The sequence below is a fragment of the Dermacentor albipictus genome, chromosome 2 (assembly GCF_038994185.2).
Source record: "Dermacentor albipictus isolate Rhodes 1998 colony chromosome 2, USDA_Dalb.pri_finalv2, whole genome shotgun sequence".
Taxonomy (NCBI): domain Eukaryota; kingdom Metazoa; phylum Arthropoda; class Arachnida; order Ixodida; family Ixodidae; genus Dermacentor; species Dermacentor albipictus.
Genome location: NC_091822.1, coordinates 50,211,883 through 50,226,070, shown reverse-complemented (window position 1 = coordinate 50,226,070; position 14,188 = coordinate 50,211,883). Strand labels below are relative to the sequence as shown.

At 47.3% G+C, this 14,188-nt stretch overlaps 1 protein-coding gene across 4 annotated transcripts in view; it reads right to left on the bottom strand.

Moving 5' to 3' along the window:
• Positions 1–10,349, bottom strand: part of LOC135904311 (monocarboxylate transporter 13-like) — a 119,469-nt gene extending 109,120 nt beyond the window's left edge. Inside the window, exons 1-2 of one of the 4 annotated variants that reach the window (XM_070532864.1) lie at positions 10,248–10,322; positions 5,424–5,498 (exon numbers count right to left, since the gene is read on the bottom strand). Coding sequence is in view for 1 of the 4 variants with exons in the window: in XM_065434933.1 (XP_065291005.1) it covers positions 10,248–10,334 (87 nt within the window). In the remaining 3 variants the exon portion in view is untranslated. Of the gene's footprint in view, positions 1–5,423; positions 5,499–10,247 lie in introns of all 4 variants that reach the window. The other 3 variants (XM_065434936.1, XM_065434933.1, XM_065434934.1) reach the window with 3 other exon arrangements.
• Positions 10,350–14,188: the final 3,839 nt, after the last annotated feature.

Below are 14,188 nucleotides of genomic sequence, written 5' to 3'. Positions count from 1 at the left end.
AGCCTTTTTGCAGGATTCAAATTGCAGTAAACTGTCGTGTCAACACAAGACAACCACAGATACGTCTACGCGCAAAATTTGCGGCTTCACTTTTGTCCATCGATGCACAAAGGGCTTGCTTGAGACTTGCTAAGATAGTGGCAATTGATGTTTTCTAAGAGTGGACTCACCTACAGTATTCTGTTCTGACTTGCTCCATATATTACTGCACCACGGTAGCCGAACTATTACAGTCGAGTACCGCTACAACGAAATTGACGGCGCACGCGAAAAGAATTGTTGTGAAATTCACAAAAATATGGCATACTTGAACTGGTAAGCCACAAACTTTTATTTCCAAAAGTCGACCAGTGTCGACTACTTCCCTTTTCTTCCCAGAAGCATCATGACACGATTTTCACATTCGGTGAGTAGCTGCATCGCGACGTCGTCATCAAGCATAGCCAGGCGGTTTCGGACGACATCGAACGCATCCAGTACGCGAAATGTAGCCGGTGGATGCAGGTCTGGCACTTCGTCGTCATCCGACTGCCCCCCGTCATCGCGGACACTTTTATAATGTCCTCATCGCTCACTTCCTCATGGGCGATCACACTAATGTCAGCGTCGATGAAGTCGACCAGCTCGACAACGGATGGCACACTTCCAACACCTTGAAGGGCCACCCAGGACGCAATTGCGCCTGCCGGCGGATGCACTGCTCCAGTGCAATCAGCGGGATCCTCAGCGGAGTCGGTGTCAGGGTTTCCGAGCTTGAAGCCCGCGTGCGTGAAGCAGTTCGCGATAACTGGCCGCCCAGTTGCAGCCCAGGCAGCAGCCATCCCCTGCAGCGCCATGTAGAGGTCTACCTGCATGTCGCGACCGCTCTCCACGTTCAATAGGAGACGCTACATCACTCGCTGGCAGTAGGCGCATTTCAGACTTCTAACGACACCTTGGTCAAGTGGCTGTATTATCGAAGTGCAGTTCAGCGGAAACTACTTTAGCTCCACATTTGTGAGCTCCGCATCCGGAATATGATGGGCGGAGCAATTGTCCAGCAACAAGCAGACCCGCCGGCCCTGCGTCCTAATGCCGCAATCAAATGACGCGACCCACTCGGAGAAAATGGCCCGCGTCATCCAAGAGCTGCTGTTGGCGACGTATTTTACGGGAAGGCTCCTATTACCTTTCAAGCAACGGGGCCTTGCACTCTTCCCAATAACTAGAGGCGGGCGCTTGTCGGACCCGCCCGCGTTGGCGCACAGCGACACGATCACGCGCTTCTTACTGTGTTTCCCTCCATGGCAACGCTGACTTTTCATTTCAACGGCTTCGACGGCAGCATCTCATAAAACAGGCCTGCCTCGTTAGCGTTGTAAATGTCACACATGGCATAGTCTATGCGCTGCCTGTGTCTGCCGATGCCGACTCCCCAGAAAGCGTCTTGCCGACAATGTCATGGCAGGCCTTGAATCTGCTGAGGCAGCCTGTGCTTGTCCTAGAATCGTCGATTCCCAGCAGGCAACCGTAATTCGGGGTCTCCTGCTGCACGGCGCTTCCACTGATGGGTATGTTTTTGGCCCTCGTCTCGACAAACCACATTTACATAACCTTGCCGATGTCTTCGTGCGCCGACGGCGTCAGCTTCTTCTGCTTGGCCGATGTGCCCGATGCAAGAGCTTGCGCAATTGCCTCTTTGGACTTGAATATGGTGGACAGCGAACTGGGAGAAATCCCAAACTTTTCCGCAACGTCACCTTTCTTCTGCTCACTTGCGACTTCGGCCAGGATCCAAGCTTTATCCTCCAAGGATAACACATTTCGACATGGCTCAACCATGTCGAAAAGCACGCTAAAACAGAACGGCTTCTCTGAGCACATCGAATACCGCTACATGTGTACAACACGAACTGTCAATTGAACTAGTAGCGCTAACTACGCACCGATGGCGCCGAGAGGCAGCATGGACTGACGAGACGACTGAGCTTCCGCTTTGGATTATCTGCGGCTAAAAAGTTTCAAGCCACGTTCCCAAAGGTAGGGCAGTCTCATCGCCGTCGAGCAATGGCGGCAATGGCGGCCTCCATGCTAGGTAATCAGCGGCAGTTAATTGAGGTGCCAACACGCGATGATAACTTTGTAGACGCATTTCTATGCACGGCAAACTAAATGTCGAGCCTGGAATTACTTCGTCAGATTTCGTTGAAGCGGAACGGCGTAAGAAACGGTGTTCGTTGTGGTGAGGATATTTATGCATTGACTCCTTTGGGCAGCTTACGGGGAACCGAGAATTATTCATTGTACCGGTAATTTCGTTGAAGCGGCGTTCGTTGTAGCGGGGTTTGACTGTACAGCCATGTTGATGGCCCACTGGCTCGAGTGTAGACACGGCAGCGACAAGCTCTCACCAAAATACAAATCCTACTTTAAAAATAACGCTTCGTGCTGTCTGGAATGTGCCGGACACAACGCAGTGGTTCAGCGCCGCATCAGAATTAGGCGCCCTGGTGACACCCTGGATGACGTCAAAACTGTCTTCGTCAATCACAGCGGGTTAAGCAGTATTACGTTAGCCTCGTAGAAACTGAAAAGAAAGGCGGGGTTAAATGTAAAATATAGATATGGCTTTTTTTGCCTACCTTGGCATTAAAGTCACCCATTAGTATAGTATATTTAGTTTGCACTCTACCCATCGCCGATTCCACGTCTTCATAGAAGCTTTAGACTTCCTGGTCATCATGACTGGATGTAGGGGCGTAGACCTGTACAATCTTCATTTTGTACCTCTTGTTAAGCTTCACAACAAGACCTGCCACCCTCTCGTTAATGCTATAGAATTCCTGTATGTTACCAGCTATACTCTTATTAATCAGGAATCCGACACCTAGTTCCCTTCTCTCTGCTAAGCCCCGGTAGCACAGGACGTGCCCGCTTTTTAGCACTTTATATGCTTCTTTTGGCCTCCTAACTTCACTGAGCCCTATTATATCCCATTTACTGCCCTCTAATTCATCCAATAGCACTGCTAGACTCGCCTTACTAGATAACGTTCTAGCGTTAAACGTTACCAGTTTCATATTCCAATGGCGGCCTGTCCGGAGACAGTGATTCTTAGCACCCTCTGCAGCGTCGCAGGTGTGACCGCCGCCGTGGTCAGTTGCTTCGCAGCTGCTGGGGACTGAGGGCCGGGGTTTGATTGTGTTGTTCATATAGGAGGTTATATATACCTCCTATAGGCAGTTATATATACAAGGCAGTGGGGGAATATGGCATAGGCACTAGGAATATCAGGGGGGAGTTATTAGTAGAGTTTGCGGAACAGAATAATATGAGGATAATGAATACCTTCTTCCGCAAGCGGGATAGCCGAAAGTGGACGTGGAGGGGCCCGAACGGCGAGACTAGAAATGAAATAGACTTCATACTCTGCGCTAACCCTGGCATCATACAAGATGTGGATGTGCTCGGCAAGGTGCGCTGCAGTGACCACAGGATGGTAAGAACTCGAATTAGCCTAGACCTGAGAAGAGAATGGAAGAAACTGGTACATAAGAAGCCGATCAATGAGTTAACGGTAAGAGGGAAAATAGAGGAATTCCAGATCAAGCTTCAGAACAGGTATTCGGCTTTAACTCAGGAAGAAGACCTCAGTGTTGAAGCAATGAACGACAATCTTGTGGACATCATTAAGGAGTGTGCAATGGAAGTCGGTGGTAACTCCGTTAGGCAGGATACCAGTAAACTATCGCAGGAGACGAAAGATCTCATCAAGAAACGCCAATGTATGAAAGCCTCTAACCCTACAGCTAGAATAGAACTGGCAGAACTTTCGAAGTTAATCAACAAGCGTAAGACAGCTGACATAAGGAAGTATAATATGGATAGAATTGAACATGCTCTCAGGAAAGGAGGAAGCCTAAAAACAGTGAAGAAGAAACTAGGAATTGGCAAGAATCAGATGTATGCGTTAAGAGACAAAGCCGGCAATATCATTACTAATATGGATGAGATAGTACAAGTGGCTGAGGAGTTCTATAGAGATTTATACAGTACCAGTGCCACCCACGACAATAATGAAAGAGAAAATAGTCTAGAGGAATTCGAAATCCCACAGGTAACGCCGGAAGAAGTAAAGAAAGCCTTGGGAGATATGCAAAGGGGCAAGGCAGCTGGGGAGGATCAGGTAACAGCAGATTTACTGAAGGATGGTGGGCAGATTGTTCTAGAGAAACTGGCCACCCTGTATATGCAATGCCTCATAACGTCGAGCGTACCGGAATCTTGGAAAAACGCTAACATAATCCTAATCCATAAGAAAGGGGACGCCAAAGACTTGAAAAATTATAGACTGATCAGCTTACTGTCCGTTGCCTACAAACTATATACTAAGGTAATCGCAAATAGAATCAGGAACACCTTAGACTTCAGTCAAGCAAAGGACCAGGCAGGATTCCGTAAAGGCTACTCAACAATAGATCATCTTCACACTATTAATCAGGTGATAGACACCCGCCGTGGTTGCTCAGTGGCTATGGTGTTGGGCTGCTGAGCACGAGGTCGCGGGATCGAATCCCGGCCACGGCGGCCGCATTTCGATGGGGGCGAAATGCGAAAACACCCGTGTGCTTAGATTTAGGTGCACGTTAAAGAACCCCAGGTGGCCAAAATTTCCGGAGTCCTCCACTACGGCGTGCCTCATAATCAGAAAGTGGTTTTGGCACGTAAAACCCCAAATATTATTAATCAGGTGATAGAGAAATGTGCGGAATATAACCAACCCTTATATATAGCTTTCATTGATTACGAGAAAGCATTTGATTCTGTCGAAACCTCAGCAGTCATGGAGGCATTACGGAATCAGGGTGTAGACGAGTCATATGTAAAAATACTGAAAAATATCTATAGCGGCTCCACAGCCACCGTAGTCCTCCATAAAGAAAGCAATAAAATCCCAATAAAGAAAAGAGTCAGGCAGGGAGATACGATCTCTCCAATGCTATTCACAGCGTGTTTACAGGAGGTATTCAGAGACCTGGATTGGGAAGAAATGGGGATAAAAGTTAATGGAGAATACCTTAGTAACTTGCGATTCGCTGACGATATTGCCTTGCTTAGTAACTCAGGGGACCAACTGCAATGCATGCTCACTGACCTGGAGAGGCAAAGCAGAAGAGTGGGTCTAAAAATTAATCTGCAGAAAACTAAAGTAATGTTTAACAGTCTTGGAAGAGAACAGCAGTTTACAATAGGCAGTGAGGCACTGGAGGTCGTAAGGGAATACATCTACTTAGGGCAGGTAGTGACTGCGGATCCGGATCATGAGACAGAAATAATCAGAAGAATAAGAATGGGCTGGGGTGCGTTTGGCAGGCATTCTCAGATCATGAACAGCAGGTTGCCATTATCCCTCAAGAGAAAAGTGTATAATAGCTGTGTCTTACCAGTACTCACCTACGGGGCAGAAACCTGGAGGCTTACGAAAAGGGTTCCACTCAAATTGAGGACGACGCAACGAGCTATGGAAAGAAGAATGATAGGTGTAACGTTAAGGGATAAGAAAAGAGCAGATTGGGTGAGGGAACAAACGCGAGTTAATGACATCTTAGTTGAAATCAAGAAAAAGAAATGGGCATGGGCAGGACATGTAATGAGGAGAGAAGATAACCGATGGTCATTAAGGGTTACGGACTGGATTCCAAGGGAAGGGAAGCGTAGCAGGGGACGGCAGAAAGTTAGGTGGGCGGATGAGATTAAGAAATTTGCGGGGACGGCATGGCCACAATTAGTACATGACCGGGGTTGTTGGAGAAATATGGGAGAGGCCTTTGCCCTGCAGTGGGCGTAACCAGGCTGATGATGATAGATATGGAGAAAGCACACAATGGATGTGCATGTACAGTCGCGGAGAGAATATTACGGGCCATGAAATCTAAGAAAAAGTTGAATATCTCCGCAACCTCACAACGCAACCTGGTATTTGCATTTTGGACCTCGACTAGAGTATGCTAACAACGTTGTCGTGGGCAGTTTTACTGGTTACTGCTACAGGCTGCTCGGGAATTGAACGTTTTCGGAGATCCCTTGGTCCATATTATTCTGTCCGCGACTGTACACACTGGATAGAGCCATGCGTTGTGGCCCCAACCAAACGGCGACATACATGATACTCGCAATTGATAAAAAAGCCAGTGACGGGTACATACCAAACACAACAGACTGAAGTCAAAAAGAAAGGCGTTGTGATAAATTGAAAGGACAATGTTGCACTGTTAGAAGCAAGTTCATGATGAGTGAGAACAGGCTGTTAGTTATTATAGGATAATATTTACCGATAGCGACAATCATGGGTAGCGTGCGATAACAGCCCAATATTTGTTATTACGTCGCAGTATCAATGCAGAGGTAACAGGGCACGTAGTTACTTCGCTGCGGATTTGTGCTTCACCTATAATCGACGAACCATTCGTATGCTCTGGCGAATAGTAAAAGACAGCCGGAGTATTGCGATTGGACAGGCAGAGAAAATACGGAATGTGAAGACCAGAGTATGTGCATCAATGAATTTTCATCAGGCTCGGAAGTTTGTTAACGCGAACCCTGGGTCCTATGGGCCAATAAGAAGTAATTTGAGTTATTTATGTACCAATGCCGTGATTTAAAGTTGACTGTGTCATAATCCATAGTTCCTGAAGAATAATTTTGACCACCTGTGGCTCTTTGACGCACACCCAACACATGCTTCCAGAGCATTTATTTATTTACATATTTATTTATTTTGCTCTCCATACGATCGGAATGAGTCTGAAGCAGAGAGGATCGAGCTCACAAATTCGTACTCAGCAGCACAACGCCACAGCCACGGAGCTACTTCGGCGAGTAAGGGCCGATAATAAGCGCAGAATGGAGTTAAAATAAAAGAACTAGGCCGAAATTTAGCAACGAAAACTCTCGGATTCTGCGACTGAAGGCTTGCAAAGCGATGAAGTCTCGACAGGTGCGCGGCGCCAGTTCGGTCACATTCCTTTACGAGACCGACGTTTCCATTTCCTTAATTCTTTTACGAAAATGCGATGTTATGAACACTGTCACGCGTTCACTGAACACACTTGCGTGTTTTCCATCAGGCACCTCCAAAGTGAGTGATTTGGGCCTGTCATGCTATAAAGAAATGCGTGACAGGTAGCGGAGTTGAACCTGTGTCATTGAGCACGGCAGCCCTGTGTTTCGACCATTTGGCCACGATATTTTTTTTTTATTGCCGTCCACGATGTCACGCATGCTTCTTCCGTGACACTAAAGCATATGGCACCTGCGCCGCACACCTGTTTCTCGCGTCCTTCTCTCGTGACACCTAGCGCTTACAAACACTATGTTGGGCTGCATGGCCTTCAGGATCGGCCGATGCTCTTCGTTAGACAGATACCTGCACAAGCGATTCGGTAAATATGGTTTAACGGCGCTAAAGCAGCTCAGGCCATGCTGCGCCAGAACTACAAAGTGGTTGAAGTCCGCCGACAATGCTAATGTTATATTATGCAGTTCGCATGCACTTGGGGAATCAGTGCAGGCAAAGGTTCGTTGAACCGGGAATACGAAAAGACGCATACGACGCATCACGATGAGATAGAGGGACAGAGAGAGAGAGACTCGCTGTGGCTTTCGTCGACAAAGGCGATCCGAAACCATCTTCAGCAACGCCGTTGCGGCGGTTCTAAAATTTGTGGCTGTATAACCTGATAATTTAGCTGTTTAAACATATGAAGTTCTTGCTTTAAAATTAAACTATGTTAGATCTGATGCAGATCCTACCAAATCACGTTCCACAGAGGCTCACGAACAAAACGTGCAGGGCTCTGACTGCTACACAGTAAGAACCGCGGTTACATCTCCACCTTTTGAATCTTAGAGAAAAAAAAATTGTTTCAGCCGCAACGAGAAGGGGTGTTGCGACAGCTGGCGAAATGAAATGAGCACTTAGCATTAGACTGCTTTGTGCGCTGTTTGTTGGAGTGAATATTCGCAGTTGGGGCAAGCGAGCAATCTCCTATCTGTAATTTGCGGAAGTTGTGGCTCCCGGCGGTGAAGAGCACAGAGTCGGCTTTTCTCCGTCTTACGTGCTGAATTCTCCCTCTCCTGTAGTTTTTATTTGTTTTTCGCCAAGCTTGTATTTTAGCTACCCACGTATTGGGCCCCAGGTTATCCTTGAATAAAACAAGACGTCAGCGCCATCCAGTAACCACAAGGATCAGCAGATGCACTCGACCATTCTGATTATATACAGAAGGAAACCATTCAGGATTCCCTCTGCAACTGTACAGGCGACAGGCTAGAGCACGAAGACGCTAACGTCAGCTCTATCTAGCACACAGATGGTAAAGACATAGACAACCATTCAGACCATGAGTCGAGATAATTCCTCTGAAGGAAATATGGTGTCTCGTATCGACTGAAACGACCACTATTGTCCTCATTAAACGACAATCGGTATTCTTAATTCTTCACAACAAATTATCAAAAATCACCTTTGGCACCCTAACGCCGCATAACCATGACAAAATGTAGGACGCCCTATCATGTGACCTTCCATTAGGGAGCGCGGTTCCTGGGCACTCTATGATTATTGAAATGCAATGAATATTTTTCTGTTATAAGTTGCTTTTCCATTACTTGCAATGTTGAGATAAACCTTCCACTGTAAGCAGAATAGTGGAGCTATTACCTCCGAAGTTAGATGGCGCGTGCTGTACTGCGTCCCTGGAGGCCATAGTAACGCGCTCACGGGCTAAAGGGAGACTAGGATTTGCAACAGCTACATATGCAGCAAATTATTACAACATCCATTTGTTTTTGACAGAGGTGAAACGTTCAAGTGCGGATGGTTATTGAAAGTTACACTCCCGCGTAGTCAAGCCTTCGTTACATGTTTTTTCTTTAGTTTGCCAGGCAGGCTATGTACGTCGCTCTCATTTTTCGTTGTTGCTGGCGTTTGGACTCCCATTATTCTGGAGAGCGCTCATATAAAAAAAAAAAATTCCGCTTGCACATTTTCTACGCGCTTTTTGAAGTAACCGTTGCAAGTATAAACACTATCGAGCATGAGCGGTTTCAATGTGTCATTAAAATCTGGGTCGTAAAAAATCGGCTCTTGGAGGTTAGGCAATCGTAAGAGTGTGCCGATGCACCCATGGCAGCTGCTGACGTGATCATCAGCGTCCTGTAGGATCAGTAAACTCGCCTGCAGTACCATGGGCAGACTGGCTAACAGGCAGTATCCCAGCCTGCCAATTTGCTGATTGTAAATTGAGTCCTCGTGGCGCCATGAAAATTTTCCACTCTTGAGAATTTCCTATCAAAATAAAATGACATTCCAGGGACGGAGACCAGCACGCATGAATACGACCAAGAGAGAACCCACAAGTGTTGTCGCTGTCAAAAAATAAAAATAAAAAGATTGTCATGACCAGCTTACAGATTAAATAACTTGGCAGGAAAAGTTTGATGGGATTCACCATCAGTCCAATACCAGCGCACTATATCGCATGCAAGTAATGCGCTGATGCCATCCCGGAGATAGCGCCCAGCGATTAACGCCCAGCGTTAATCTAGGAATCTAATCGGTGGCACGCACTCGTGGAGCAACTGAAAACGGTGCGACACATTCCTAACAGTGTCGAACAGTAACAGTATTGCTCACGTAAGAAGGTGGAGATATTGGTAATCTGATTGATAATATTGCTAACAGTAAGGAGGTTGAGAGTTATCGTGGGCTCGCAATTCATATCATTTCTGTAGAGTACCTATGAGCGACAGGTGGGTCTTCACAGTCGAATTAGATTACGCAAGAAGAGTTCAGACAGACGACTGAAGAATGTTAACCATACGGGAATTCTGAAACTGAAAGTGCTCCTGAAAGGTCGTGCTTGTGGAGATTGGTGTGTGTTACTCTTTTTTCTAACTACCGAACACCTACGCACGGCAGCTTATAAAGGCTTATCTTTTTAGTCTGTTACCAAAGCCTTTATTTTGCATGCAGTTACTCCGCAAATATTGCTGTTGACGCCAGGAGAATGGTGTTCCCTTAAGAGGCAATGCAAAATGCTGTGCTTGCAAGTAATTATTGGACTCGATAATTGCTTGCATTGCGTCCTCGGAAGCACGTATTTAGCTTCTCGCTGGAAGGTGTGGCCTGAATGAAAGCTCGCGGACACTAAGCTGCACATGTTCATATCTTAGCTCAAACGACAAAATACTAACCACACACTTACCCCACTGATGAATGCGACGTGACATGAACCAACACGGTATTCACCACAACGTAGCTGGACAAACGGATTGATGAGGTTGCTCGGCATTCTGCCAGTGTATAGTTGGCCATATATACGGCATTCCGCTAGCGAGACACCCAACACATGCGCACGCGCACGACAAACAATTTAGGAGCAAGCTACGTCTCCATTGAAACGACAAAATAGAACACACGGATTGGAGAAAGCAGTAAATATTGCGGGCCATGACCTGTCCGACGTAGTCAGAGGTGTCCAAACACATGTTCGTTATTTGTTATCTTCCCTCGGGAATTCGCGGCGGTAGGCTTAGAGCAAATGTTTCTGTTGCTCTTCAACTCTTTGTGCTGCGAAACGTTTAGTGACGTGCACGAAGTCATGCACTCACGAAAACAGAGGCACGCGAGCGAACGCGCATGGAATGGACACGTGGATACTCCTTTCCTCTTTACGTTTTCCTCCCCTCCTTCCTATCCTCTATTTCTGTGTTGCTGTCACCTCCCTTCCGAAGAGTAGGCAGGCGTTGTGCCCCTTCCGGTGGCAGTTGCCAGCCTGCCCCTCGCTTTCCCTTTCCTAATACCTGTGTATATGTGTATATGTGTTCAAAACAAATAATAATAATAATAATACAGTGCCGAAAAATATCATCGGCTGAGCCGCGGTATAAATTCTCGAAAATAAATAATCTGAACTTAAGCGTTAGCAATAGCACTATAGAAAAAGCCAACGTAGTAAATCACTTATTTTTGATACAGCGTTGGAAAACTGTGTTCTCCTACATTATTAATCGCAAGGCGAGGTACCGTGGAAACGGAAATATAGATGTGACGGCAAGAGTCAGTCTTTTTTTCTGCACCTACAAACGAGGTGAGGAGTGGAGAGCGTTTCGGTCTGTCCGAGATAGCGCAGTGAAAGCAGATAACCGGAAGAGGAGGGTGTGCCAGCGGCTGCGATTGGTCCGCTTCCCGTCGGTTAGCTGACGTGGGGATCCTGGGCAATGAAGAGGCGGACACCCTTGCAAAAAGTGCCCGCCACTTAAGCGTCCCCCTCAGCCCTGCTGTAACAGCCGCAGACTTCTCGAGACATAGGCTGCGCCGGCACATCATCGCCTGCCATCCGGACAAACGGGTATCCCTGGGCCGGCCTCCACGGCGTCTTCCACAGCACGGGCTCCTACGAAGGGATGCCTCGTTGCTGCTCCGACTGTGAATTGGCTGCTACTGGACGGCAGCCCGCCGGCACCACCTTGGGAAAGCCACCTCCCTCGCCACCCTGTGGCTCTTGTGGTGAACCAGAGAATTTGGAGCACCTCCTGCTGGCCTGCCCTGCTCATCTGCAGCACCGCGGCCGACTTCTGCAAGAGTTCCACCGCCTGGGGTTTCCATGTTCACGACAGAAAGATATCCTCTTCCCCTGTCGTAATCAGCTACCGGCTTCCTAAGTATCGTCGAGTACCTCGACTCGTCGGGGCTCTCGGCGAGACTATAGGACATTTCTACAAAGACGGATGGCCTCACGGCCATCCCACCACCTCGGGCAACCTGATCCGCCACTACTTCACTTCCACTGGGCCACCTCCTATACGGTCTACCTCCAGCCTACTCCTTCGGTCGAATCCACTGAGCCCTCCCTCCTACCCCCTCTTTCTTTTAATCCCATCTCCCCCACCCAGCAGGCGCTGAGACGTGCTCCTGCATGGGTTTCAAAACATAGTGCCACTCTTTCCTCCTTTGCCACAAGAACTACTTCTCTCTCGGTTAGCTTGTGGTGGCTGGTTAAAGATAGCGGCAGCGTGCAACGGAAAGTCAGTGGTGTCGCTAAAAATGGATCAGCGGCGACGAAGAGTTAGCAGATCGATGTCATATACGTGCGAAAGCGCTCGCCAACTTTTTACTGACAGGCAAAACATTTTTATTATACGCTGAGAAATCAATCCTCCCGTCAGCTACAAGTATCCAGTGCTCGAGTGATCAGTCGATAGCCACCCTTAATTCCTTTCGGAATGAGCCAGTCTCCAGCTACTCAAAAAAAAAGCTCTCTTTGGCATGTTAAGGCATCTTTAGTGCATACTCATCACATCGAAGTGGTGATTTTTTGCGGATATATGACGTCACGTGATAAACAGGCGAAGTAGGTGCAGCGCGAAAATATTTGACCATTAGCGGAAGGATAAAGACGACAAAGGCGTAGAATTATAAATATGTTTTGTTCGGTCTAATCATGCATAATCAGTGTGAATACGTCATATCAGATACTTATTCTTCGTGGTTCCAGTGACGTCGCCTTGCAAAGAAGTGAAGCAGAGGTGACCCGAAAAACCTTTGACCAATAGTGGCAGGCTACTGACAGGAATGAAATAGAAGAAGACCGGAATAGGGGCCGTACAACATAAAATTATACCAATATGTTTTTATTCCAATCTCCTGACGTCAAATTCTCGTAACCGCCGACGCAAACATCGGGCGGTCACCCGCATTGTTGTCTGAACAAACCAATCAAATGCTCCCCTCGTTCATAGGAGGTCACTTTTGTTTGCTTGAAAAACGAATAACATTGCCTCCACTGAGCGGCTTGTCTTATCTAATTGGCTCACAAGAGGCGAGGAGAACGCTCAAGTGGAGAGGGGCTCGATGAGGCCGAGCCACTGCACTGAATATCGATAACCGAATGAGGAGGGTGGTGCCGGCGTCTGCGATTGATCCGCTTTCTCTTCGTGAGGTCGTGTGACGGACAGGTGAAGTGGCGGTGGCCAAAAAAAGTCTTTGACCAATCCCGGTGGGCTGTTTGCACAATTGGAAAAGAAAAATTTGGAATAGTTTTATGTTATAGAGCCCTAGGTTTACGTTTTAGCACTTTTGGCCCTCTTTCCGGCACGCCGGTATCAACGCTGCAATAGGTTACTTGGTGCTATGCTTGAGAACAGAATAAACTAGGAAAATTAGGCAGAACGCGACAACATAGGGCCAATTTGTTGCTGTGTGTTCTAAAAGCACAAAATCAAATAATTAATGAACACTTATTGTCAGTTATTATAAATTAAAGATCAATTAGCCAATATGCGTATTGCGTTGTATGTACGATTTACCCCGCACAATTGTCCGCAATTTTGTCTAGAGCGTTTAATCGGCGTACTGTGGTCAACGAAATCGGCGTCTTTGCCTTTCTGGACGGATCAAGAGAAAATGCTTGCGATTAGGGAAAATTACGAGGACCCCGAGCAACACAGTATTAAGCCTGGTAGATGGAACTTAGCAACTACTCAACGTGGTTGCTCAGTGGCTATAGTGTTGGGCTCCTAAGCACGAAGTCGCGGGATCGGATCCCTGCCACGGCGGCTGGATTTTAATGGGGGCGCAATGGGAAAAAAAACCCGTGTCCTTAGATTTATGTGCAGGTTAAAGGAACCCAGGTGACCAACATTGATCCAGAATCTCCCACTGCAGCGTGCCCCAAAATTAGATCGTGATTTTGGCGCATAAAAACCCCATAATTTGTTCTTTTAAACTTATCAACTGCTACATAATGAACCCGCCATGGTTGCTCAGTGGCTATGGTGTTAGGCTGCTGAGCACACGAGGTCGCGGGATCGAATCCCGGCCACTGCGGCCGCATTTCGATGGGGGCGAAATGCGAAAACACCCGTGTACTTAGATTTAGGCACTTGTTAAAGAACCCCAGGTGGTCGAAATTTCCGGAGTCCCCCACTACGGCGTGCCTCATAATCAGAAAGTGGTTTTGGCACGTAAAATCCCATAATTTTTTTTGCTACATAATGAGTCGTTGCTTTAGGCCAACACTTGAGCGCTTCATGCAAAAGTGTTCCTGTTTCTTTTGTGAACTGTTCCTTTTGCGATCACTTTGGAACACGTTACAGAGGCATAATTTCCCCCGGCGGCAAACGCGACAGGCATGTTCCTTAAAAG